The sequence below is a fragment of the Platichthys flesus genome, chromosome 23 (assembly GCF_949316205.1).
Source record: "Platichthys flesus chromosome 23, fPlaFle2.1, whole genome shotgun sequence".
NCBI lineage: Eukaryota > Metazoa > Chordata > Actinopteri > Pleuronectiformes > Pleuronectidae > Platichthys > Platichthys flesus.
The window spans coordinates 6,436,385-6,460,790 of NC_084967.1; the positions used below are offsets into that span (position 1 = coordinate 6,436,385).

A 24,406-nucleotide genomic window follows, 5' to 3' on the forward strand; every position below is an offset into this window, starting at 1 on the left:
CTCTCGACAAGCCACACCCACCTGGAACACCAGGTCAGCCCCGATGCATGCTGGTCGCCGGATGACTCACTGAAACCACGTGTTGGTTTATTCCATCGTTGCACACTGCCAACAGGAGCAATTACAATGGCTTTATGTACGTTTCCATTAGTATTCCCTGTGCATAATAGGTTCGGTTCAAGGTTAAGTTTTCTTAATTTGAGCTTTAGTGTTTTATATAATAAAATAATAACTAACATCCACCCACTCATCTTTCTTATTTTTACATGCATTTTACATACATACTGTTTTGTCATTCCATTCTGTTTACTGTTCTTGTCATAGTCTTGCAAAGTTAAATTAAATAGAATAGAATCAAATGACACAAGAATAGCTCTACACCTAAAATAACTGATTACATCCATAGAACATATATCCAACTACAAAGAAACATTTAAATTCCTAAGACATTAAAATCAGGTCATTTAAACGTCTGTGTGCCCTGGTGACTACAAACAGAAACCCACCTGCCAGCATCCACAGCCCACTATGCTGCTGACGTCACGTCCGCAGCCTTGAATGAAATGAGCTTTGTGTCACGACTGAATTGTAAGTGTCGAAGAGGAAATCCACTCAGACTCCAGTTAATCCACTTCTCTGCTCTCAGACACACACAGGTGGTAATAAGCTCGTTGTAAAAATGGAAACCGAGACAGTAGCTGATTAAGCCGCCTCTATTAGTGGTTAAGATCTGCCCTCTCTTTTATCCCTCAGTCGATTTGTCTCAGCAGTCCCTAGTCTTTTTTTAAAGGCCACATATTAGAAGAAGCCTGTACTCACCACAAAATAAAGCTTGACATTTATTTTGAAGGCTAATGTGACTTCGGCATTCTGCACATTTGTTTCTCCCTACATGTAAATAAACATGTAAGTAATTAGCCTGATAGTCATTCAGGTGAGGAAACACTCCCTCACCTCAGGGAAAGACACAAGGCGTAGTCCCTCTAAATAAGCACAAGGTGACCAATTGAAACAAAGAAACAACATTAAGTGTTTAAGTACGTTGTTAGGCCAGTAGAACCAGCCTAATCAACTTTGTTGTATGTGTGAGCTCTGCTTCAGGGATCGAAACATCATATTCCCCTCGTTTGGTGTTTGGATGATGGTTGTGGAGAGAGCAGTCGGTCAAAAAGTTAAGATCTAGTGACTGTGGATGATTCAGACTCAATTCAGTGAAGACTCGTGCCATAAGGTTGCATGGGGAACTCTCATCCTGTTTCACCCCAAACATTTTTCAGCTTTTTCCTTACATTTGTCACCTGTCTGAGTAAACAACAGTGATACTTTGACCTCTTGACTGCAGTTCATTTTGACTTGTGAATATTATGTACATATTCTCTACACTTTTATTTATTTGATTGTCTATTTTATTGCCTTATTTTATTTTAATACTTTCACGGTTCTCTTGTCTACCTCACTTCAGAACCCGCTGTATTTGCCATGTCACTCAGTGTACTTACACATATAGACAACAGACAGCTAAATAAACAGAGCCACTGTGTGCAAATACTAAAAGTTACTATACAATATAGTGCAACGGGAAACAAGACGTGCAAGGGAGGACAAAAAACATTGAACTACTATGCAGATATGGTGGAACTGTGAAAACAGGAGTGCAGAGTGCAAAGATGCTCAAACAAATATAGATCATAAACGCAGGCTACTCACTTTGACTTTCTACTTCTGTAACAAGTACATTTCCCCAGAATGGGATCAATAAAGTTGATCTTATCCTAACTTATCTTGCTTTAGCTTTGTATTCAATTCATGTCAGATCCAACTTTTTGCTTACCTGTTTAAAACCAGTGCTTGGGATCTCATTGCACCAGCTGCCCTGCCTTCCTTTCTAGTAGCAGCCGCCATATCCAACTGGGATTTTGAATTTTATCTCAATGCATGTGCTGCTCTGTCCAGCGTGGACTCACCCTGTAAATAATACCTTTGCTCTCCATCCTAACAGGTACACTCACAATGCCCAGTGCAATCAGTCAGCCACACAGATGTTTCCTGCTGACCACTGCTCCAGTTGAATTAAGGAAGGTGTCATCTTGCAAAGGCCAACCTTATCAGCAGCTCTTAAGGAAAAAGCCTTTTTTCTCTCTCTACAGTCGTAAATAAGGTGAAAGAATGAGCTGAACAGCAAATATGACTTATATTGGTTTTAGTCATTATTTGCATGTCCCAGTTTCCCCAACTCTGCTATGGTGGTTTATTGCACAGTTTAGTTGCTTTAGCACACACATTGTTGATTTTACTAATTTTGCACAATGCTCAGTGAGTAAAAACAAAAAGTTGCCATAACAACCTTTACCGGCTGACGTGAGAAGCTGAATCCAGGTGGGGAGGCTCATGTGGGTCAGCCCACTGGCCCAAATAAAACACAAATCTATAAAGCACAAACCACAATTTGAAATGGGAGGTTGATTTCTTTTATCATTAGATATCTCTTTTACACTTATAATGTTTCTTGTCCTTACAAAAGGTGGATTTTGAAATAGCAGCATCCTCAAGAACATCCGAGTCCTCAGGAAAATAGACGGCATTATGTGAGCTCCACAATGTCTATTGTTGTAACGTCTTCTGCGCACAGGAGGAGCCGTGTGTGCAGATGAGAAGGAAACTTGATCAAGTCACTAAGACAACATGGCAACAAAAGGATGTTCCCTTTTTTTCACAAGCAAGTATCGCTGACCAGATCCAATTCTTCTGCAGAGACGACTGTGTTTGTTTATCAAAACAGTGGGTCACTTTGACAGTGTCTCATTGTATTGCATTAGCCTCCTCTAATCATACCAATCATATGACTGGTTTTGAAAATAATTTAATTGAAAGCAAAAATAAAGTCTTAAATGTACATGTACATTAGTCAAAATCTCTTTGTATCTTCTCTTCATTGCCAAAATAAATAAATCGAACACACCCAACAACTTGGACATTATAGAATACTGGGCCCTGCCCATACACATTCCGATGGCATTACTTCTACATCTCTCTATTGAATTACTTATGATCTTGAACCGATTAGTGTTCTCTAAAGTCTCAACCCCTGCCCTCAGTCAAAGTAGTCCTCAATATCAACATCGGGGTTGAGCAGATCCTCTCCGTACCGAGTCAGATCCATCTGGTTGAGTATAAGATTCTCAAATGTCTCCTCTAGGTCCGTTTCCCCGATCAGCACTGCTCCTACCATCCTGCCTCCGCTGAGAACGACCTGGCACAAAGAAGGAGAAATCAGCGCAAGTAAACTAAATTAAAAGTGAATCAAACCCAGGAGCACATACAGAATGCAGAGTTCTTACACATACAGGAACAGTGGCTGTTTTCATACACTGACAAAAGTATGTATCACATGGAATATTTTCAAAATGCCAGCAGCAATACAAGAATGTCCCACAGCTTACTAAATGCTGGACTTTTTGACACCATTCACAAAGTAGTGAATGAGCAGAATAGCAAATCCTTTGTTTTCTTGAGTGGATCAGCGTTGGATAATGAGCCACCAGTAGAAAATAGATGGACACACTATACACTGGAAGAATCAACTTACAAATTACATTTATACCGTACGTTCTTGTTCTACTTATTCACCTTCACATACTCGTGACCTTTAGTGCAGCGCACCAGCAGTTCGTGGTTGGACCCCAGCCCCTGCCCATTAAACTTCCCCAGCAGGACCACCTGTGGAATAACCAGCAAACAGGAAATGCTTTCAATGCAGAGCTCAGAGTGAGAGAGAGGATAACGCCATGCAGCACTGTGGGAAATGACCTTGAACTCTCCTGAAGGTAATGGAAACCAGCTATATTTTGCATAGCAGAACATATTGGTTATTATTAAACAACTTCACTCCACTGCAGTACAATAACACGCACCTTGTAGTTGAAGAATTTTGTGATATGAGAGAAGAGCTCGAAGCAGAAGTCCAGCTCGATTGGTTCTGACAGGACATGCGCCGCCATACAGCGGCCAGCGTACCAGCCCATCTGACGGGCCTGGGTCCACAAACGCATCTAAACACAACCCACGCATACAACACTCAAAATTATAAAGGAAAAAAAACGTTGTTTAAAGTCTTACAGCCTCTAAATGGACTCTTTTAGCTCATTGTCTAATCTTTAACTGCAGTCAGGAAATCTTTTTGAATTGTACACAGAATACATGAGGCAAAAAGGATTCTCAGAGTCAAAATGAATGTTAGAGGCTGTGTGGTAAATCAACGGCAGATCATTTCCATAGGTTTTGTCGGGCTACATCTTGGGCAAATCCTGGAAATCTCATGGTCTGAGATGACAATCTTTAAGTTTCTTTAATTGCAGAGCATGTGTTTCATTATTGATGACAGGATGAGTTTAGATACATGGACCCCCTATAGTTGTTTAATGTTGTTTTCAGTATAAAAGAAGTGATGATGATCAGATGTTGAAGCAGACATGATTCAGTGTGAGGGAAGAACCCTTCAAAAAGACTGATGCAAACATTTGTTGGTCTGTTTACCTGCTGCCACAGTGCACTGTGTTCCCAGCATGCTGTGCACACATCACCTGCGGCATAGACGTCTGGCTCTGAAGTCATCATGTGTTCATCCACTCGCAGGCCAGCATCATCTGCCAGTACAAACTGAACAGATACAAATAATGACTAAAACCAATATAAGTCATATTTGCTGTTCAGCTCATTCTGATGAGGTGGTTTTACAGTGAAAAAAACAATATAGAAAAGTAAATATCTACTTTAGTGACACCTATAGCCATTAAAACACACTATTTTTGTAAACACAGTACCAATAGTGAAACGTAACCACATCAGTAATTCTTAGTCTGGGGGGCCCAACCCTCACAGGGGTTGCAAGATAATATCTGGGGGTTGTCAGATGGTTGTGGAGAAACAAATAAGAATATACTCAAAATAAAATGACATAATCTCCACTCAGAATCTGGTTTAGATGTTTGTACATGGGTACACTCACTGATTATACTGCTGGGTCGCATCTACAAAACTGTACCCTGCTTTTCACCTACTATCAGCTGTGATTGGCTCCAGTCCCCCTGAAGCCCTCAAACGATAAGAAGTATAGATAATGGATGGATGTGGGAGAATGGCTACAGGACAAAACTAGATAGGGCTCCTACGACTTGCATTAAACAACACTACTGTCCTTTATATAGGATTGTTGAACCTCCTAAAATGGTGAAATCTGACGTGGCACAGGCCCATCTTAAAGCCTGCTGATCTGCAAGTGACTGGATGATTAGCATTTAATTCAAAACAACTATGTTCCCAAATATTCATTTATGCACTGGTAGAAAAAGGCTAATTTATGCTCAACGTAGCATACGTATATGGACAAAACCTTCTGTCTGTACTCTGCATTAATTTCCTTTGTATCTGTGCACGTCTCTTCTGAAAGCTTATGCTTCAGACTAATCAGACTATGTGGAGCAGTACCACTTTAAATCCTGGGGAGAGCACTGTAGTCACTTCATGGAAACAACTATTACACATGAGAACTAAATGTCAACAATGGTGGTACCTTTTGAGGAGAGAGTTGCTAAGAGCCCACATCTATATGAAGTTGCTTTGCCTGTGCACAGGGACAAACAACTGACTCTGTGCTGCTCTCTAGTGGATGTATGTTTAACAACCACACCACGATAAAGGGCAGCTACCTTGTTTGAAACAAACTCATCTCTTTTCATACGTAAATGCTGGATAAATGAGCCTGTGCAGCTGTCATTTGATTTGCACACGGATGAGTTTACTTACTTTGTTGCCATGGAGAAACGGCTCTGTGTTTGGCACAACCCCGGTGGCGCTGACGACAAAATCGCAGCCAAAAGTCTTGCCATTGGTCAGCTGGATGTAAACTGGCCAGGCTCCAGCTGAGAGGGGAAGAAAAGCTGAAGGAATGAAAAGGTGGGAGGAAGAAAAGGAAGAAGCTTGAGCAGCAAATCTAGTTCTCACCATTCTCAGGTTCGAGTGTTTGCTGTTGGGAATTGAGCAGCTCCTCAGAGGTGAAGATCTTTTCCATCTCACACTGGTATTCCACTGAAACTCTGCGGGACCCCTGAGCACACGCCATCAAAGAAAGAATAGACTCAGGAGAACACAAACAGCATCGCAGTGGATTTTTCCCACACCATACGACCTTCATGTTTAAAGCAACAAAGGTGCAGCCTCACCTGTTCTGCTCCTCTGAGAGCTATTCCTTCATGCCAGTCTGGACCGAGGGCACTACCAGACTCTGTGGGCCCAACACCAAGCCCTCGAGGATTTCTATCTGAGAACAGACGAACAGATTACACACATCCGTAATGTCCGTGTTGGAATAAAACAAGAGCCTGATGATCCAAACTCAGTGATGTAGACCTGCGGTGAAGGTGTGTGATGTCCCAACTGCCGGTTCCTCTGTGGTGTAGCGCGACCTCTTAACTAGAGCGTCTCTCTCAGGTTTGTCAGCCTCCAGTGACGGGATGAGGAACTGGGCCGCCCCCGCATCAAAAAATGTGTTTCCTATGGCCTTGTCCTTCACAGCCCAGATCACTTCACAGCCTTCCACCTCATACCTGCACGGTTCGGATTCATTAACACAGAATGTACGAATGTGAATAATGAGTCCGACTAATCACTGAGCATACTGGTAAGATCAATGTAGGGGTTTCTTACTGTAAAGGCTTAACGTTCTTTGGTTGTTGTGTCAAAGAAATAACAATAAACTCCATATTGCCCCTGATAAATTATATGTATCCCCCACTTTCTGCCGATACTTTACTCACACTAATTCCAAGGCAATTCCACCATTTCCAACAACAACGATTCTCTTGGCATTGGATAACCGCTTCTGAAGCTCCTGAAATACAAGCATAACCATCAGTACATTTATTTATTTTTAAAATTTACCAGCTTGTGTTTTAAGGTGAAGCCATTTGGAACATTTCACAATGTTATACTAAAACATACACTCAGTGGTCACTTTATAAGATTTAAATCTCAGGTCATAGTTAAAATTTTATTTTATAGTGGGATACACTATACAATCCTTTTGTCCTTCACTTTAACGTATATGTTGTAGGCGGAAGCCTATGACACATTAAAAAAACAAAGGATAATGTGAGGATGATCTTTCTCTTGGACAAATGGTTTCTTCTTGAAATGTGAAGGTCTTGCTGGTTCAATGTCAGCATGAACTTTGAACCACCCTGTCAGTTATAAGAGAAATATCCAGAGGGATGTGGTCATACCTGGGCACTGTCTGTGTCCCTTATCCCCAACACATGATGGTTTTCCTGGGTTAGGAGCTTAGGTCTGCCCCCGCTGCAAATACACAGCTTCTCATAACCAAACACCCGGCCATCTGCAGTTTCCACACTCTGAGAGGAAATAATGTGAAACAGAGATTCATTGAAACACCCAATTGTTAATTAGTTCACTCACCTCTTATTTTGAGAAAATACTTCTTTATAAACTGGGGGTATGGTTTTCAGCATTAAGGCACATTTTTAATCTTCAAAGTATAAAAACAAATTTCAGACTATATGCTGTAACCTCATGTCCACAAGGTGGCAGTAGTAGACAGACAGTAACAGTCACCATTTATTGATATCTGTTGCAAGGTATCCCTGTCCACTTTCAAATATGATGTAATTCCCAGTGAGTAAACAGTGAATTAGAATTTACAGCATAAACTCCTTTTTGATCCATTACCCACAGTAGATAATGATTGTTTTTTTACATGTGGTCACAAAGAAAATGTCCTTCCCTCTCAAACACGGTATTAACTAAAAATTCAAAGTAACTTTCTCAATGTACCTCTTTAAAGTCAATGCATTTAAACTACTCTCTGCAAACAACTACTTACATGTGCCTGTGTGTGAAGGGATTTGACAGCAGACTGGATAACAGTCAGGTTGGGAAACTTCTCCTCCAGAACACTGGATGGACGCTCCTCCACATCAAACTCTTCCAGCGTCTGCGACACCTTCCCAAGAATGACAAGGACAATGATGAAGGATTCAGCTGCTGACACTCAATTTAATATGACTAATGTAAAAGCTCTTATGACAAAGCTGCTGGCTGCATGTAAGAAAAGCCGTAACTTGTATGTGACTGATGCCCCAAAATCCCTTGATTGAGAACTGTATGGACAAAGTTGATTAAATGTAATAATGGAGAAGTTGAGTGGTTGTGGTCGTAGTGGATAGACTTTTAATTTGAGAGAGATTCATTTCTTGGATTCTACTACTCGCCCCAATGAAATATGCAACTGTTGTGGTGTATAATATAAACAGGCACAAAGTTAAACATCTGTCATTTTCTTTTGTAAAATATCTGGCTGCCAATTACAAGCCAAATGAAAAAAATAAGTTCAAAGCAAAACAAGTTATTTTTCTGTGTGGCACTTTTGATCTTGCATTTGTTGTTGGTAGATCACCTTAAATACATGAGTGCAAGAAGAGATGGAGACTCAGTAGAAAACAAAACCATATAACCTTCATCGTAATCATTCATCATGCTGACCTGTTTATAGTTGGTCACTGCTTTGATCTGAGGACCTGCTGTGATCAGAGCCACCTCAGCTGACGGGATCTGGGATGACAGCTGTCAATAGAGGTTAGATTTGTGTTATGTAGCTACATTACGTTCATTAAAGCAATGGAGCCTCGGTACACACGTTAATAAACAACACATCTATTCAGTTCAGAACTGATTTGTTTCCTTTCACCTGCTCAACACACGTCACACCCGCGATGCCTCCGCCCACGATCACAAACTGAAACGTTTTCTCCACTACAGCTGCCATTCCACAATGCTAAGCTAAAGGGCTAAGCTACCTAGCTAACACTGGCTGCCAGGCACTCTCCAACAGCAAAAACACTCCTCTTGTAAAATACACTGTGTCTGTGTGTCAACATAGACATGCTCATAAACATGTAAGACCCAGATAGTTGTAGTTTGGTCTACATGCTGACAGGGAATTCTTTTGAGAGCGTGTTAGCAAAAGGTTTCTGAGGCACATGAGGATGAGGAGTGAAGGAGGTTTACTTCCGTGTTTATAATAAGCTACGGCAAGCAGCAGGGATAAAAACAGCACAGCTCTTAAGGTCCATCTTTATATACAGAATAATCTGATCTGTGTTTTAGAATTAAAAAGATTATTGAAACGTTTATTCAGACAAACAGAGCAGATTTCTTTCTCAAGTTAATGTAATACGCTTCCGTACAAAGGTGCAAGTAGACTGTAAAAGCATGAATATGATATCAAGTAAAACCATTGTTTCCAAGGTCAAGAATTTCCACTGTCAGATTCAATAGTTTTTTTTCAAGGGCTAATTTAATATTTTCTTTAACCTGTCAGCAAGGCTGGTGGGGTTTCTTAAATACCAGCTAATGGAAAAGACAGTGCTCTTTCACACATCAGCAGTAATAACTAAATCACATTAAGTTTCTTCCCTCTGTTCTCACACTACTTATGCAAACCTATAATAAATTAGAATCACTTTCCTTGTTTTCACTCCACATCAAAGCTAAACTTATAATGTCCTAATAGTCACGATGGGAGAAAAAACTGCCTTCTGTTTCATTAATAATTGAAAACATTGTCATGTTCAACCAATTCAAAGACAATCCGAATTACTGGAGATTAGGCCAATACATATATACAGTTTCCTGAATGTAGCATATAAAGAGACCGTACATATAACATATATATTAACCGGGATATTTTGGCCTCATTTCCGGATAGTTGCAGGAAATAAAGACTTGTCGTCCATCTTTACATACAGTCTATGGTACAGAGGGTGTTATAGTACAGACAGTACAAGCACCATGCATTTAGTCCGTTGGACGAACCTTAAAGGTTGTTATATACATTGTTAACTTGAATTAACTCAGTTGTTGTCTAGTGTAAGTTAGTTTGTCAGTGAGAACAGGTTACAGTGCTCTGTTTTGAATTTAGCTGGCAGGGACGACCTTCTTGTCATTATTTAGATCACAACTGTACCTTAAATGTCAGAGATTAACGGGGTCACCCGGCCATGAATCAGACCCAATATTCCATCAAAACATGCATCAGACATCATTACCGTGGTGATAAACAACTCGACACTGGTAACAGCTGAAGTACAGAGCCATTTGTGATTTTACATGAAATAATCGACAGATCTTGATCCCCTGTTCGCTGTCACAGGGTTCAGCGGATAATGGCTGCGTTGTTTTTGGATTCGTCAGCAAGAGCCAGCACTCGTTCTATTTTTGAAAAACCTTTTATGAAGGTTTTCAGCATGCATGAGAGTATTGATGTCAATGTCTGAGATGATCAGGTCACAGGAAATTAAAGGCAGGTTAATGGTGTGCGTCATACTTCCCCTCTCGATTTTCATAATATTACCGATTGACAGCATGACAACACAAGAATACTGATCTGTAATCACAATTTTGTCTCAAAAAGGAGTTAAAGATGTTTTTGTAAATTAATTATGTCATTTTTTCTTTACTTAAATTTAAATCCGACCAAAGGACCCATTCAACTGTTACAACACATGTAACCAGGTGACTGGAAGAGGAAACTTCATACTCTCAACCTAACAGCTGCTGTTGCTGATCACATTGAATTAACCTTTACTACGTTTATTTGGGAGTGAGGGTTTTAATGAACTGATGTCACATGGGAAATATAAAAGAATCATAATTTAAAACAGACTTCATCAAAGAAAACAATTGAGGAAACTACTGTTTTCATAATGCAACATTGAGAAAAGATGAGTGAAAAAAAAACCATAAAACACAAAGAAGTATTGCTGATATCTGTTCTCCACCAACGGGAAGTTATCAAGTCATAATTTTGTGTGAACATCTAAACTTTATTATTTCAGTCACAGTTTTACCAGTTATACTGTAAGGGGCTGCAGGATAATATGATAAATACGTGTAACCTTAGTCTGTCCAATGATAACATGAATTTCTGAAGTCCTATTTTCTAAATCAGCCTCTTATTGAGGTTGAAGGGAGCATATACATGAACTTAACATAGTAACAGGTTATACAGAGACAGATGTTTGATATTTTATAGCAAACTGTATTTGAAAGCCAATTCATTTCAACATTGAATTTCAAAACTATAGATTTTTAGACAGTTTCAGTTTAGCTCTGAAATGATTTAGGAAATATTTTATACATTCACATACACAATTAAAGAAAATTACATGAAGCCTCACCAGCAGCTGGTTACCTTAGCAAGTGAAAACAGGCGAAACAGCCAACCTGCTCTGTCCAAATGTAACAGAATCCTCCAACCAGCACATCTTAAAAGCGTCATTTAAATTATGATATATCTTTGGTTCAGGACCTTGCACTTTGAGGGGCAGGTGCTCAAGTAAAAAAAAAAAAGTACACCCCTTTCATAACTATTTATAAAAGTTAGTCCAGTACCCATTCTAAACCTGCCTGTTTGGAATGGGCTGTTTGCTTGTCCTGTGGTAATAGTCACTTGCTTGTCATTAGTGAGTCTTCCTCAAAAAGTTCTACAGTCACTTTTTTATTGTTTGTGTGCTGGATGTGGTGCCCAGAGCTTTTTATATTAACACTATATGGTGCAGAATAAAGTTATCTGGTTCATCTGCAGTTTTCTTGTTTATTGATAAAAAAAATTACATTTCAAAATCAACACTGCATTTTCTCAAGCACTTTGCAATATACATGCAAAATGTAAAACCAGTTAGATGAACGGTTCCACATACAGACACACAGACCTATGTGGACTTAGTAGGGTAAGTAAAGCACAGTTGCGAATCTTTTAACCAAGTTAAACCCAGCTGGTTGCTGGTGACCTCCAAGGAAAAGTTATTCTGGAGCTGATTGAAAAGGAAAGGATTTTACATCGTTTTAATGAACATTTCCCTTCAGGATTATTCTGATGGAACCTATCAAATAGATGTTCATAGCTCACAGCCCCTGCGTGGAGCTGTAATGATAATCAATAATGTGGCTTGAAACACATGAAGAGTTTTAAAAATGTACTTTTTTCAAATTTTATTATCAAAACAACAGATTAATACATTTATTAAGCATGGCTATACATCTGTTTCATTTTATTTATTGTTTTATTAATTACTTTTATATTCACATCATTCCATAGTGGGATAACACATAAATAACAGAGCCACAACGCAAAAAGAAATCCAGAAAAAAAAACATAAATTAACTTTGATCTTTCAAATTAAAGGCACTGTTTGTTAAAGTATAAAATAAACAAGAACATGGTCATAACAAACAAGAGCATGGTCATAATCATCACCATCATTTTCCATCTTAACACCATTCTCACAACCGTTGTTACATAAGATGACTGGTTATAGCATCAGAGCACTGGGAGTGCTAGCGTGTGGAGTCAACATTTGTTACTAGAGAGGCAGATAGCTGGGCGGCTGCAGTAGGTCCCTCTTGCCGTAGGTGGCAGATCCCACGTTGGTCGGGGCGTAGACGGTACCGATGGTGTTACTGGAGCGCACCAAGAAGTCTGCTAGCCTCTGGGTCACGCAGGTGGCTGTGTTGCACTTCCTCTTTTCCATGCGGTGGCTGGGAAGACACGGGAAACTGAGAAGTGATTTCAAGACGACATTTTCATAGGTGATCATAAAGATTTCTGTAAGTGCTGTTACCTGTTCATAGCTGTGAGCCCCCTTCGTGGCCTCACACCCATGAGGTCGAGGAATGGGTTAGACATTAGCCCCGCTGCTAACCAGCCTTCATCGTATGGGAAAGCACTTTCCTGCTCGTCGGATGAGCTGTGACTGAAATACCTGAATCACACGGGGGAGAAGGGGCGCTTTACACTGATAACTGATGATACCCTCTTCAAAGATCCACTAATCCTGAGAGCAAGAAGAAAAAGTGGCCACTTGGCTGCCCTCTGACATGAACAATGAAGCACTCTCACAACTGGCTTACATCTCCAGAGTTGCCCTGATGCTCCTCTCAGAGATGAACCTTTCTTATCGCACAATTTCCATGATATTCAGCTACTTGTCTGCAGGTTAACCTCAGGTTAAATATTGGTTTCCTGGCTGTCGAGAAAATACAATTCAAGAAATAACTAACCCTACTGGTATCCAATCTGATATCAACATTTTTACATAATGAAACATATATTGCATATACACATATTTTATACGTTGCAGTCATTGCAGTTTACCTGTGGCTTGGGGCAGTGGTGACACAGCGCAGCAACACAAGCAGCATGAGGACGAGCACAGGCACCCTCAGGTGATACATAGTGAATGGTTTTAACCTGAATCAACACAGTAGATAGAATAAAAATAAGTATTTAGTTTCCGACACTAAATAGAAAGATCTGACCAAAACAACAGCACAATAGAAGTAGTGAAATCGTAAGAGTTTCATTTTTGAGAAAATTATGAATTTCAAGTCATCAATCTGAAAAAAAAGTGTTAAATATACAATATTTGTTTCTAATTTCAGTAATCAGTAATCCCCACACCCCTACCAGGCATTAACTAGTTCAGCTTCAATTAATAGGCTATTTATTTTCAATTAAGATTCTTGTCAATGAAATGTCAGAGGATGGTGAAAATAATTCTCAGACACCAAGGTGGTGTCTACTCACTGAAGTCTGACATTTATTTACTGATCTATTTACTTAACAGGACAAAGGACACTTGACTATGGAGTAGACACCATTGTGCTTGACTAATCATTTATTGCAATAAATCATAGTTCTTATTAACATTTTCATGTTTAATACATGTGTGCTTCCTACATACTATAAAATGAAATAATAACAACATGTTAAAATACAAAAGAAATTACCTAGAAATAACCCATATCACTTCTGCACCATTTTGTGCCCTTGATCCCTGTAATGCATCGATAGTGTATGATCATGAATTTAGAAAATACAAAAGTAACATTTATTTAAACAACAAAGTTGAGTCGTTAAGATTGCCGGAATACAAAATCAGAAAGATACAAGACAACTATTATCATTCAAACTAAAACCAATATCCATCTATTGCTCCCTTTCAGTGTAAATGTAACACATAGTCATAGATGCTATCCTGTGATAAAGACACTAAAGCCCTGAAGTGAAAGCCTACTTACTTTCTGTTTTGTTGGCAGCAGATCCCGGTCTGTAAGTGCAGCAGTGCAGGGTTTGTCCGACTGTCACACAAACCGACTCCACCAGTTATAGGCTCCCTGCTCAAACCACTTGTGACATCAGCTCTATCCAAATATAGCCTTGCATTTTCATTTACACCCAACGGAGAGGGGTGGGGGTGTAAGGAAATAACTGGAGAATCTTATACACTGTATGCCACACACACCCTCCGCAATGTGTACTCGTAAATCAGTCCATGCACAAAAATACAAACTTTGACACTTACATAAACATGCACACACACACACACACACACACACACACACACATTTTTGTTCGTCACCACCCTCATCATCGCCTTCGTCATCATTGTCATCAACATCCGTGATGGACCTGACCCGTCATAAACCCACACCCGGGAGAGGAGCACTGTCAAAGAGGAAAGCTGTCTTCATATTTACCTTGAGACACTTAATGAAGTTTGAGGTCGTCAAACTCTGGCCTTGGTTCCTCCCGACGGGTTTTAATGATGATGAATAATAAATCTGAGGATGAATTATTATCAATAATAAATGGTGTCTCATTAGTTTGCTGGGACACGTCACAAACAATTCAGAAAGTGCTAATTAATGAAGTGATGGTAAAACACGAGAGTTAACAAGCATGTGACCTGGGAATGTGACAAATTCAAAAGTGGATTAGCAAACACGTCTCTTTGCGATTGTTTCCCTGAAAACTTGATTTCAAGTGTTGAATATTTCCCCATAACATTAATTATCATTTTTAATATATATTTATTATTACATTGTGCAGGATGCAGGATTTATGAGCTATACTGTAACCAGCCACCAGGGACTGATCAAGATGCTTTGGCTTCACTTATGGGAAGATAGTAGGTTGTTTGGTGCTTTATCTGTTGTTTACAGTCTGAGTGTAGCTAGAAATACCCTCTGTTATATGGTATATGATGTGTTCTCAACAGAAACCCGGATTTGGTTGGAGTGAATAGAAGATGAACTGTTTAAATTGTCAAATTGATGACTATGACTGTAGCTTTCATAACATAACAATCCATGCTTCTTAATGTCGTGATGATTTGTGTCCATCGAGATCATCCCACTGGCGCCCTGGGGGAAATGCCACCACAGGCTGCTAGTAAGTGCAGGTGGTTTTCACCACAGCTTTGAGCTAACAGATGCAGTGCAGTCCTAATGGATGTGTAACACCCCCAAAACCACCAAGGTCCAACCAACACCTCCCTGTGTTTCCTGGAAGCTCCACAAGGACGTCTGCAGCAATTTAAAGCATCACACAACTATTACTTTTACATATACAGAGTCAAGGATACACTTAATAATCCAACCTTTGTTAAGACCCCTATGGCTAAGACTCATATTTGTCTTTTCAAACCAGATTTCGACTGATGGACATTTAACAAACAATACTTAATATGTCATTGCAGTAATGCAGTAATTGCCAGGGCAAAATATATTATAAACCCATTAAATATTTAACCTCCTTGGATGCGAAGAAGAGGAGGATCTTTAGAAATGCTAATGTGCAGAAATTTGGAATAACAAGTCGGACAAGGTGGAAAGAAAAAGGAAAAGAGAAATAATACAGTGGGCGATGTGAACAACTAGGCCGTCGTAGGCACGTAAAGGACTCAAAAGGCTATTTCTGTAAGTTATAGTCAAGGGAAAATCAATCCTGTGTCACATGCCTTGATTTATTTTACTAACAGATTTTGCATCACTCTTTAATTTACTGCCTCATGTCAGAGAGAGAAAACCATTTTTACCACAGAGGACAAAGTATAAGTCTGGTCTGAATGAGTCTTCACGAGGAACAGCTCCTGCCCTATTAGTTTCACGCTCCTCCATTTACAAGGCAGCATTGCCTCTGTTTACATTGTCACATTCGTTGATGCTGAATTTCTGTTCCTCGAGCTTTGGACATAAGAGGGATCAAATGTTAGCAGTGATTTGATTAACAGACATGTGGTCAGTGTCTGTAAAGGGGATTGGTCTGTTCAGTACAGAATGGAAATAGATTCCAGTCGTTAATGAAACGCATGGATATGATAAACTCTTTGGTCAGAGTTGCTGGTGGTATGTTTCATTATTTCAAGTTGTGCCATAACCCTCCAGAATAACATTTGTGAGACTGTATTTTGAAAGCTTGTACAAGTCATGTGTATTCAGTAACAGAACTGGTTGGAAGAAAGCGATCCTCTATTCTATGTATATAAACATAATTTTAAATGCCACCTGCAACAAGTGAAAGACATTAGACAAACAACCTTTTGCCATCTCTCTCAATATGTTTGTATCATTTATCTTATATTATTAGATTTATTTGTATCCTGTCGCTCTATTCCATCTTTTAACAAATTACTTACTTACACTTGATATGAAGGAACTTGAAAAAAAGTATACATTCCATCTTATTTTGTTGGAATTTTACGATGAAGAGCCGAGGCCAAGTTTGACACTGCACGCCCACCTACAACTGCAACCTTTACCTATTGGACGCTAGGAGCTTTCAATCACATGGTATCCAGGCCCCGATGCCGATTGTCCTATATTGTCTACTCTAAATGGGACCATCATTTACAAAATGAACATGACGCTGTGTCGAAGAAGACTTGAAAGTAGAGAATGTGATCAGAAAGTCCATATGAAAATGTTTAATGACGTTACAAATCAAGTGAGACGTCATTATCTCATAGACTTATATTTGCAACCAGTGGAGTCGAGAGAATGCTGGACTTCCACGCTGGCTTACTCTCTGTACCTTGAGTCTACGTCCATTTTCATATGCAGTTGATGGTGAACACCTTATCCTTGTGGTCCATCAGCTTCTTATCCATGTTGTGTCTCGTCCTTGTCCTCTGCGCTCTCTTTATCAACTTGTATATTTGACTCCGTGGAGACCTCGTCTTTCTGCTCGCTTTCCTCCTCCTCGGACTGAGGCCCTAACATTGCTCCATTAGCAGGAGAAGGAGAGGGTTCAACTGTGGCCTCTGTCAGGCAGAGGAACTCTTGCTGTCCGCCATCTTTGGCGAGCCTCTCTGTTCTTTGAACGTCCCCTCCCTCTTCCAGCTCTGACGCCATCCTCACCAAAACTCTTGGGATGTGACATTTGGGAGCGGTGAGCTGGTCCTCAGTGGCGCTTGATGAGGTCTTAAGTTCGATTTCCTTCCCTTTCGATTGCTGTCTCTCTATTTCCCGCTCTGGCTTTCGAAACTGTCTTCTGAGGAGGATGATGACGGCGATGATGAATATGTATGAGGAGCCACTGAGACAAGTGATCAGACCCAGGAAGATGACCCTGAAAATACAGACAAAAGATGCACAGAGGGCAACAAAGAAATAAATGTGTTGGTGTGTAAGGTGGTGCTGATGAAGTAGTAATAATGATGTTCTATTTCCACATTTGCATCCTGGGACATACCTGTACATGTTAGAGTCATAAATGCGGCAGGCTCCTCTGCCCCCGCACTTCTTGATCGACCACTTCAGGCATGTAGAATCAATCAGGGCCCCAAAATACATCGGTGCAGGAATTCCACCTAAAAGGCATCAGCCAGATGTGAACTGTTACTATTAATACCAAAGAAATCAGATTCAGATCAGTATCTAACAGGTCATACTAAAACAAATCAAAATCAAATGGATAGAACTACTACAAAACTACTTTTCATGAAACTGACAGTAATAAGGCTCACCAAGAGTCCTGGTTGCCAAGGTTTGAATACCCAGAGCAAGTGATTTGAGCTCTGGTGTGATGCATCTGTAATTAAAAAACAGCAACAGGTCACTCATATCAATCATCCTTCAAGAAGCTGCCCATCAAAAGAATGGTATATGCTGATCTGGTGCACAGACCGTATGATGACCATGTAGCCGGGTGTTGCTCCCAGAGAGTTGATGAAGGAGCTGAGCACAGACACGGCCATGTAGGAGATGAAGCTGCGGCTGCAGTCCTTGGCATGGGGACACCGACCCAGCTTCACCGACGTACTGCTGCCTGCTGGGAAGGAGGCGGACACACAACTGCAGTTCTGAAAAACCTGGGATAAAAAAACAGAGATAAGTAAAGTAACATCCAGTTATACTGTAATTTCAAACTCCAGTCAGGCTGATAGATAAATTTTAAAGGATTTCTCACATTTTCCATAAAGAAATTCCAGGAACGACTAATTAGATTCTAGATTGGCTATTTACACACTCACACAGTAACACGGTATCGATTTACCCAGATGTTAGATGTATATATCTTGACTGTAATGTAAAGCAAGTAGATTCTCATTTTGCAGTATTTTAAAATTTTATAAAATGGAGGAACAATAACAAACAACAAATGTGAAGGACTGTTTATTTGCTGTATGAAGAAGAGAGAGATGCAGCTGGAGCTGTAATAGTCGACCTTTGACCTTAGTTTATTTTGGTACAATGTGTGTTGCTGAACCCATTAGCTGCTGCTGTCAAACATATATGTTTCAGAGAATAATAGGAAAATAGCTTCCCCTTCATAGGTTTACATATGCATATAGTAATATATTGATTAACATCATGTGTGCCCTTAAAAAATTAAAATGAATGCAATGAATCGACTTTTATGTTAGAAGGTAATTGGAATTTGTCCAGAGAAAACAGCATGAATTTTTTCTTCGATAGAAGCACATTTAAATTCACTAGGTCCAGACAGATTTATTCGGATCTGCACCAGAAATCAAGGAAGATGTCGTGAAAAGAACACTATTTCAAAATGTTAGGTAAGAATTAATTATTGTATAAAATAATATATAACTGGCTACTTTATTTAGCTGACATGCAGGTAATCTTGTCAAGTGAGTTTACTGCAGGTTGCTGTGGCTCAAATACGTTTGGAAGGTTTTCAATTGTGAAACCTCAGTATCCAAGTAACTCATCAAACCAAAATATCTCCAGCTACTTGTCTGATAAAGGTGAACAGTGTACATTTGTATGTTCCTGTGGCCCTACTGTGTTTTTGCCGTATCCACTGGAGCCGAGGCAGCCAGCCAAACACGGAGAGATGTAGGTGATGCCGCTGTCTGAGCACACAGGATCCCACTCCTCTGCCGAACACGAGCAGTCTCTGTTACAATCTGAGGAGAGCATCTCTCTGTCGTGTGAGACACTCTGCGTCCTGAAGTTGTCTTTATCATTCCACAAGTTCATGTCTGACCCGTTGTATGAAATGGTGAGCCCAGCCACGGGAATGTTGTCACACTTGGTGCCGAACTGTAGCAGCAGGAGGAGGTAGGCCATGAAGGAGGTGGCGAAGGAGAGCTGAGCCCCCGCCACCACGCTCAGTTTGTAGCGCTTCATCAGCAGTCCTCCCAGGAAGATCCCCACGGCCACCACGGGCAGGTTCAACACACCTGGAAGAGAAAGTCCAAAGGGTCTGGAAACTGGGGTGATATAACTGGTGCCTAGTTATAGACTCTCTTCCAGAATATGTGCACATTTATCAATGTTTTCTGATGTATTTGACCACTTTTCTCAATGTTTTTTTTGGTTTTGTCTTGTGTCTGTGTGTTTATAATCTTCTACTGTTTTGAATGGATGCCTTCTCCTTTTTGCTGCAAAAGAAATCTACCTACGGGTACAAATAAAGTAAGCTTAACCTTAACCTAAACCTTAACATCATCTCTAACTGTGAGTTTGAAGCCGTTTTTATTTTACCTATGAGAAAGTTGGCCCTGGATGCAGACTGTCCGAACTGTTGCTCCATGTATTTGGCTTTGAAGGTGAAGAGGCCGATGAAGGAGTTGAACTTCAGGACGCTGCCACAAAGCAGCAAGAAGTAAGCAGGAGTTCCCAACAGGCGCTTCAGCGACGGAACGAACCCTGCGACAGGACATCATCCAGCAAAGTAAAACACCTAATCTGTATCGAGCTGGAAATTAAATGTCACCAGTGCCACAAAGAGGACGATTTTTTCCACTGTACCTTTGGCGATTTCGGTCAACTTGAGGTTGTGGTGGTTGTTGTTGTTGTTGTTGTTGAGCGCGACATCTGTCCCAGCCGGGGTTGAGCTGGCCGGCTGGCCCTCATCTCCCTCCTGCTCGGGCAGAGAACGGGGCAGGAACCAGAAGGGGACGCTGGAGACGAGCAGGAGAGCGGAGGACACCATGAAGCCCATCCACCAGGCGCCGACCCAGCGGGCGTCTTGAGGAGTGATGGTCACACTGTCTGTGAAAAGCGAAGAGATTTCAAGTGAATGATCAGCAGGAACAAGCGTAAAATGTGTGTGCTATAATTTTGATCTGCTACTTCCTTTGTGTGAAGTCAACATATTAGACACCAGAGTGTACCTGGAAGACAGTTCCTCACAGGGACAGTTAAAGACGTCCTCACCTGTTAATGTCAAACCTTTTGACCATGAGCAGCAGGGTTGGTCCAAATGAAGCAGAACCAAAGCTCCAGCCTTGGTCACAAGCTCCAAAAAATCGAAGTTCCAAAAACAACATTTTCCATTCCAACCCAAATTTATACAGCAATTTTAAGTTGGCTTTTATAATGACGAGGTAATTGAACATTTTACTTAAGCAAGAGTACAAATATGTTCTACATATATCAATGTTTTACCACATCAATATGGCTAAGTCTGGACCGTGGCATCTCTAATGGAGCCTGTCCACTCTGATTGGATCATTGAACCAAATCCCCTCTCGCTGTTTATAATCTTTAAACATTTAAAAAACAAGTAATATGTATGGACATGTAACACATTGCATTATTAAACTGTAGTGTAGAGGTGAGGTGAGATATTTGAGGATATTTGTGATGGAGTAAAAGGTCCCAAAAATGTATATACTTGAGTAAAGTACAAATACATGAACAATGTTATCAAGTTGCAGTGTGACGTATTGTATTTATTGTTTTTTTTTATGTTAGGATACTAGATCAGACTAGAAAAGGCTTTAGAAGAGAGCATTGATGGATATGCATGAAATCAAGATGCATAAGCCCCCCACTGTTACGCTGCATATAGAGATTGAACGATTGATTCGATATTTGATGCTATAAAAACGATAGCTGAGGCCGACTCGCAATTAGTCAACGCGATAGGGCAACATGGACGTGATGTCTTGACTTCAGCTCTGGCAATGCATTAAACCTACCCATATCAACAAATCCAATGTCAACATACAGTCTGGCACAGTAGGAGCCCAGGAGGAAACCGAACATGGGGCCCAGGAGAGTAATGGTCTGGAGACATGCTGCAAAAACAATCACAAGATTAACATTTTGTATGAAGTTGAAGTGAGGGTAATAGTCAACTGCATCTTCATTCAATATAATTTCATCACTACAACTAGTGTTTTTCAAATGCCACTGGAGACCCGGAAGCAGCAATAATGTCTCACCGATGTAGAATGGAGAGTTTTCAGCTTTAGCAAAGTCATCGATGTAGGAGATGCCAAGAGGTGTGACCGGGGTTTCTCCAATGCCCCGCAGAGCGTTCCCCAGGAACACGTAGATCCACATGTGGGAGCCCGACTCCCTCACACAGGCTGCAAAGTCACACACCACACATCAACTAGTGTGTGACACTAGTTTTCTCAAGGAAAACTGTGCTACTTGTTTGTCTAAAAGTTAAATAAAAATAGATACAGCAAACTTATAAAACCCCTCTCTTGATTGTCCTTGTATTTCATTCAGAAAGAGGAAATAATGTCTGCGACCTCACCTGAATCTGGATCATATTAATATAATTGGTTTTAGCTTTGCATACCACTGCATTGTTCTCCATGAATACATCATTCATCAATACATTATTGTGAGAATAAGATCTAGTTATGGCTCGACTTTAGAAAGGGTTCAGTTACATTTCAGCTGCAAGCTCATCTCAGGGAACCAGAATTAATAAGATCAAAAAGTGGCACTTCCACACGGTGAAAAACACATGAAGAGATGAGCGACTGGCTCTGTTACCATGAATATCACAGACGTCTGCACACACATTCTCAGCTCTTGGTCTGTTTGCTCCGCCGTCTGCAGTGTGAGTGATCATTGGCTCTGTTGAAAAACTGTGTCTGACTTTTCCTATTACGAGGGCCACCATTTTAAAAAAGCAGCTCACCAACAAGGGGAGCTTTGGATTTGATATTTTCTGAAGCTGCTGCACGGGAGGCAAGTGGCTTTAAAGGTCAGACCGGGATCAGTGCATTCCAGGGCTGGTTGAGAGGAAGCCGGTTACTTATGAAGGGTTTTAACCTGGTGTTATGTTAAAGTGGACTTTTTGTTCACGCCACCTCTTTGTGTTTATGTGTTTTACTAATATAAGGTCACCATAGTTATTAGAGTCTCACCTGTCTTGTCCGCTAAAGAAGGTTCTACTAGAATTTCAGGTTCTTCCAGTGGACCCACACAGGCAGCGATGTTTACACTGTCGTTCTGGAAAAGCTTTATGACCGTGTCATACTTGTAGCTGCGAAAAAAGGGGTTGCCACACTCAAACATTATACATGTTTTTTTACAAAAGTTTTTAAAATCGAGTGTTGTTCTTTTCTAACATTTACCTGCCCATGAAGAAGTGGGTCAGGCCGGTGAGAAAGGCCCCCACCGCCATGAGCACACAGCCCATGGCAATGAGTCTGGGCCGATGCAGCTTGGCACCAAAATGGCTGACCACAGCGAGGAACAGCAGGTTGCCTGTGTCCAGAGGCAGGGAAACCCAAGAGAGGAAGGGGAAGAAGAGGAGACATAGAGAATCCTCAGCTATAAAATGTCAAGAACAGAAGTGAGGCCTGATGGGCGAGGAATAGGGTTAGAGTGATAGACGGTACCCATCTCAAAACTGCCATCGATGAGTCCGATGTGCGTGCTGGAGAGGTCGAAGCGTCTCTCGATCTGAGTGATGGAGCTCTTCATGTAGGTCCCTGTCAGGGCCTTGGAGAAATAGGCGAAGGACAGCGCCACAATAAACAACTAGGAGACAAAAAGGAAGAATGAGAATTCATTTTTTTTAAATGCAACACACAATGGCATGGATCTAATTCTGAGCTCTGACTCTGGGTAAGGATGTGATTCCAAACCACCACAGGATATTCATCTAAACTTTGAAACTGTTCCACCTCCTCCACCCGCTGTGTGGGGGGGCACCCTGGAGGTTCTTTATTACGAAATCCGTTCCCATCAGGGTTTACTGCAGTGCTCCTGCATGGTTTTCTATGGACTGTATTTTAGATATAATGTCTAATGACTCTGATTCTCAGCTATATACTCATGGTTGTACATACTGCACATATGTATGAATAGGAGAGCTCACATAAATATACTTCGGGTGTATTTGTTGTGGAGTTTCACTTTACACCCCGACATCTCCAAACTGAAATAAACCTATGTAGAGAGAGAAAGTATAAATGTGTTTTGGATGAAATGCTCCATTAACTTGTGGCTGATGATGACTGCTGTGCGATGCTGCAATCAGTCTGAGTCCGAGCTCACTGTCTGATACCGAAGTGTTCCCCACACACCGTGATGTGCCGACCTGGAGTGGGATTTATAGATGGGCAACATTTTCCAAAACAACTTCAGATCGGCTCTTGGCTTGATTCCATCTACTTTCGGGGGAACTAAACTGATGTGGTGAAAAACAGATGTGCGTCTCACATTTGAAACAACTTTCTCTCCATCATCTATACAAGGGTCAAAGGGGGGACTGGTGAAAGGTTGTCAGTCTGTCGCACGGGGCTGACACATACAAGAAGTAACACAAACAGGGTATTGAGGGTCATCAATTTACTTCACTTGCATGTAAACTTTCGCTCAAATCTGTTCAGTAGTTTTTGCATAATCATGCTCACAGGCACACAACAATGAAAACATAACAACTCTACTGCTGCACCGACTTTTTGGCATCCGTGATGTTCATATCAGTAGAACGAACTTCAGCCCATAAAGAAATGTAAGTGTACATAACCAGGACGAAGAGAAGTGTTGATTAGTCGCAGCTTCAGCACCTTGAGAGTGGAGATTCTGGGCCGTTTGCTGGTTGTCTCATCTGGGACACAGAGAGCCTGCTGGGAGGTCATCTTGTCTATGTCCTCTGCAGCTTCTTCCATCTTACTGTATGGTAGCACTGCACTCTACTGTACTGTAGTGTACTTTATTGTACTGTACTGCCGGTGTATGTGCAGGTATTAGCTCTCAAGCCACTGCAAGACAAGCGTGTATAGACAAAGATAGACAGCATTAATAGATTATGTTACCTCATACT

General features: G+C 40.8%; 3 protein-coding genes across 4 annotated transcripts; all 3 read right to left on the reverse strand.

Moving 5' to 3' along the window:
• Positions 1–2,454: 2,454 nt before the first annotated feature.
• Positions 2,455–9,074, reverse strand: pyroxd1 (pyridine nucleotide-disulphide oxidoreductase domain 1). The gene is made up of 13 exons (XM_062383224.1): positions 8,759–9,074; positions 8,554–8,634; positions 7,895–8,014; positions 7,278–7,406; positions 6,813–6,886; positions 6,406–6,602; positions 6,219–6,316; positions 6,001–6,103; positions 5,803–5,918; positions 4,534–4,656; positions 3,912–4,049; positions 3,628–3,717; positions 2,455–3,250 (listed from the first exon to the last, which is right to left on the reverse strand). The coding sequence occupies exons 1-13, from the start codon at positions 8,834–8,836 to the stop codon at positions 3,092–3,094; spliced, it is 1,506 nt and encodes a 501-aa protein (XP_062239208.1). The 5' UTR covers positions 8,837–9,074; the 3' UTR covers positions 2,455–3,091.
• Positions 9,075–11,788: 2,714 nt separating this feature from the next.
• On the reverse strand, positions 11,789–14,814 carry LOC133948846 (islet amyloid polypeptide). Of its 2 annotated transcripts, XM_062382879.1 has the most exons (4): positions 14,152–14,814; positions 13,226–13,321; positions 12,693–12,833; positions 11,789–12,609 (listed from the first exon to the last, which is right to left on the reverse strand). In XM_062382879.1, exons 2-4 carry the CDS (start codon positions 13,303–13,305, stop codon positions 12,435–12,437), a joined length of 396 nt encoding a protein of 131 aa, XP_062238863.1. In that variant the 5' UTR covers positions 13,306–13,321; positions 14,152–14,814; the 3' UTR covers positions 11,789–12,434. The 2 variants fall into 2 exon arrangements, with proteins under 2 accessions (XP_062238863.1, XP_062238862.1); XM_062382878.1 differs by having other exon boundaries at positions 13,226–14,814.
• Positions 14,815–14,853: 39 nt separating this feature from the next.
• Positions 14,854–23,220, reverse strand: LOC133948844 (solute carrier organic anion transporter family member 1C1-like). Its single transcript, XM_062382877.1, has 12 exons — positions 22,974–23,220; positions 22,707–22,839; positions 22,497–22,615; positions 21,552–21,698; positions 21,306–21,404; positions 20,131–20,373; positions 19,864–20,028; positions 19,159–19,559; positions 18,040–18,224; positions 17,880–17,944; positions 17,606–17,723; positions 14,854–17,482 (listed from the first exon to the last, which is right to left on the reverse strand). The coding sequence occupies exons 1-12, from the start codon at positions 23,056–23,058 to the stop codon at positions 17,014–17,016; spliced, it is 2,229 nt and encodes a 742-aa protein (XP_062238861.1). The 5' UTR covers positions 23,059–23,220; the 3' UTR covers positions 14,854–17,013.
• Between the last annotated feature and the right edge of the window lie 1,186 nt (positions 23,221–24,406).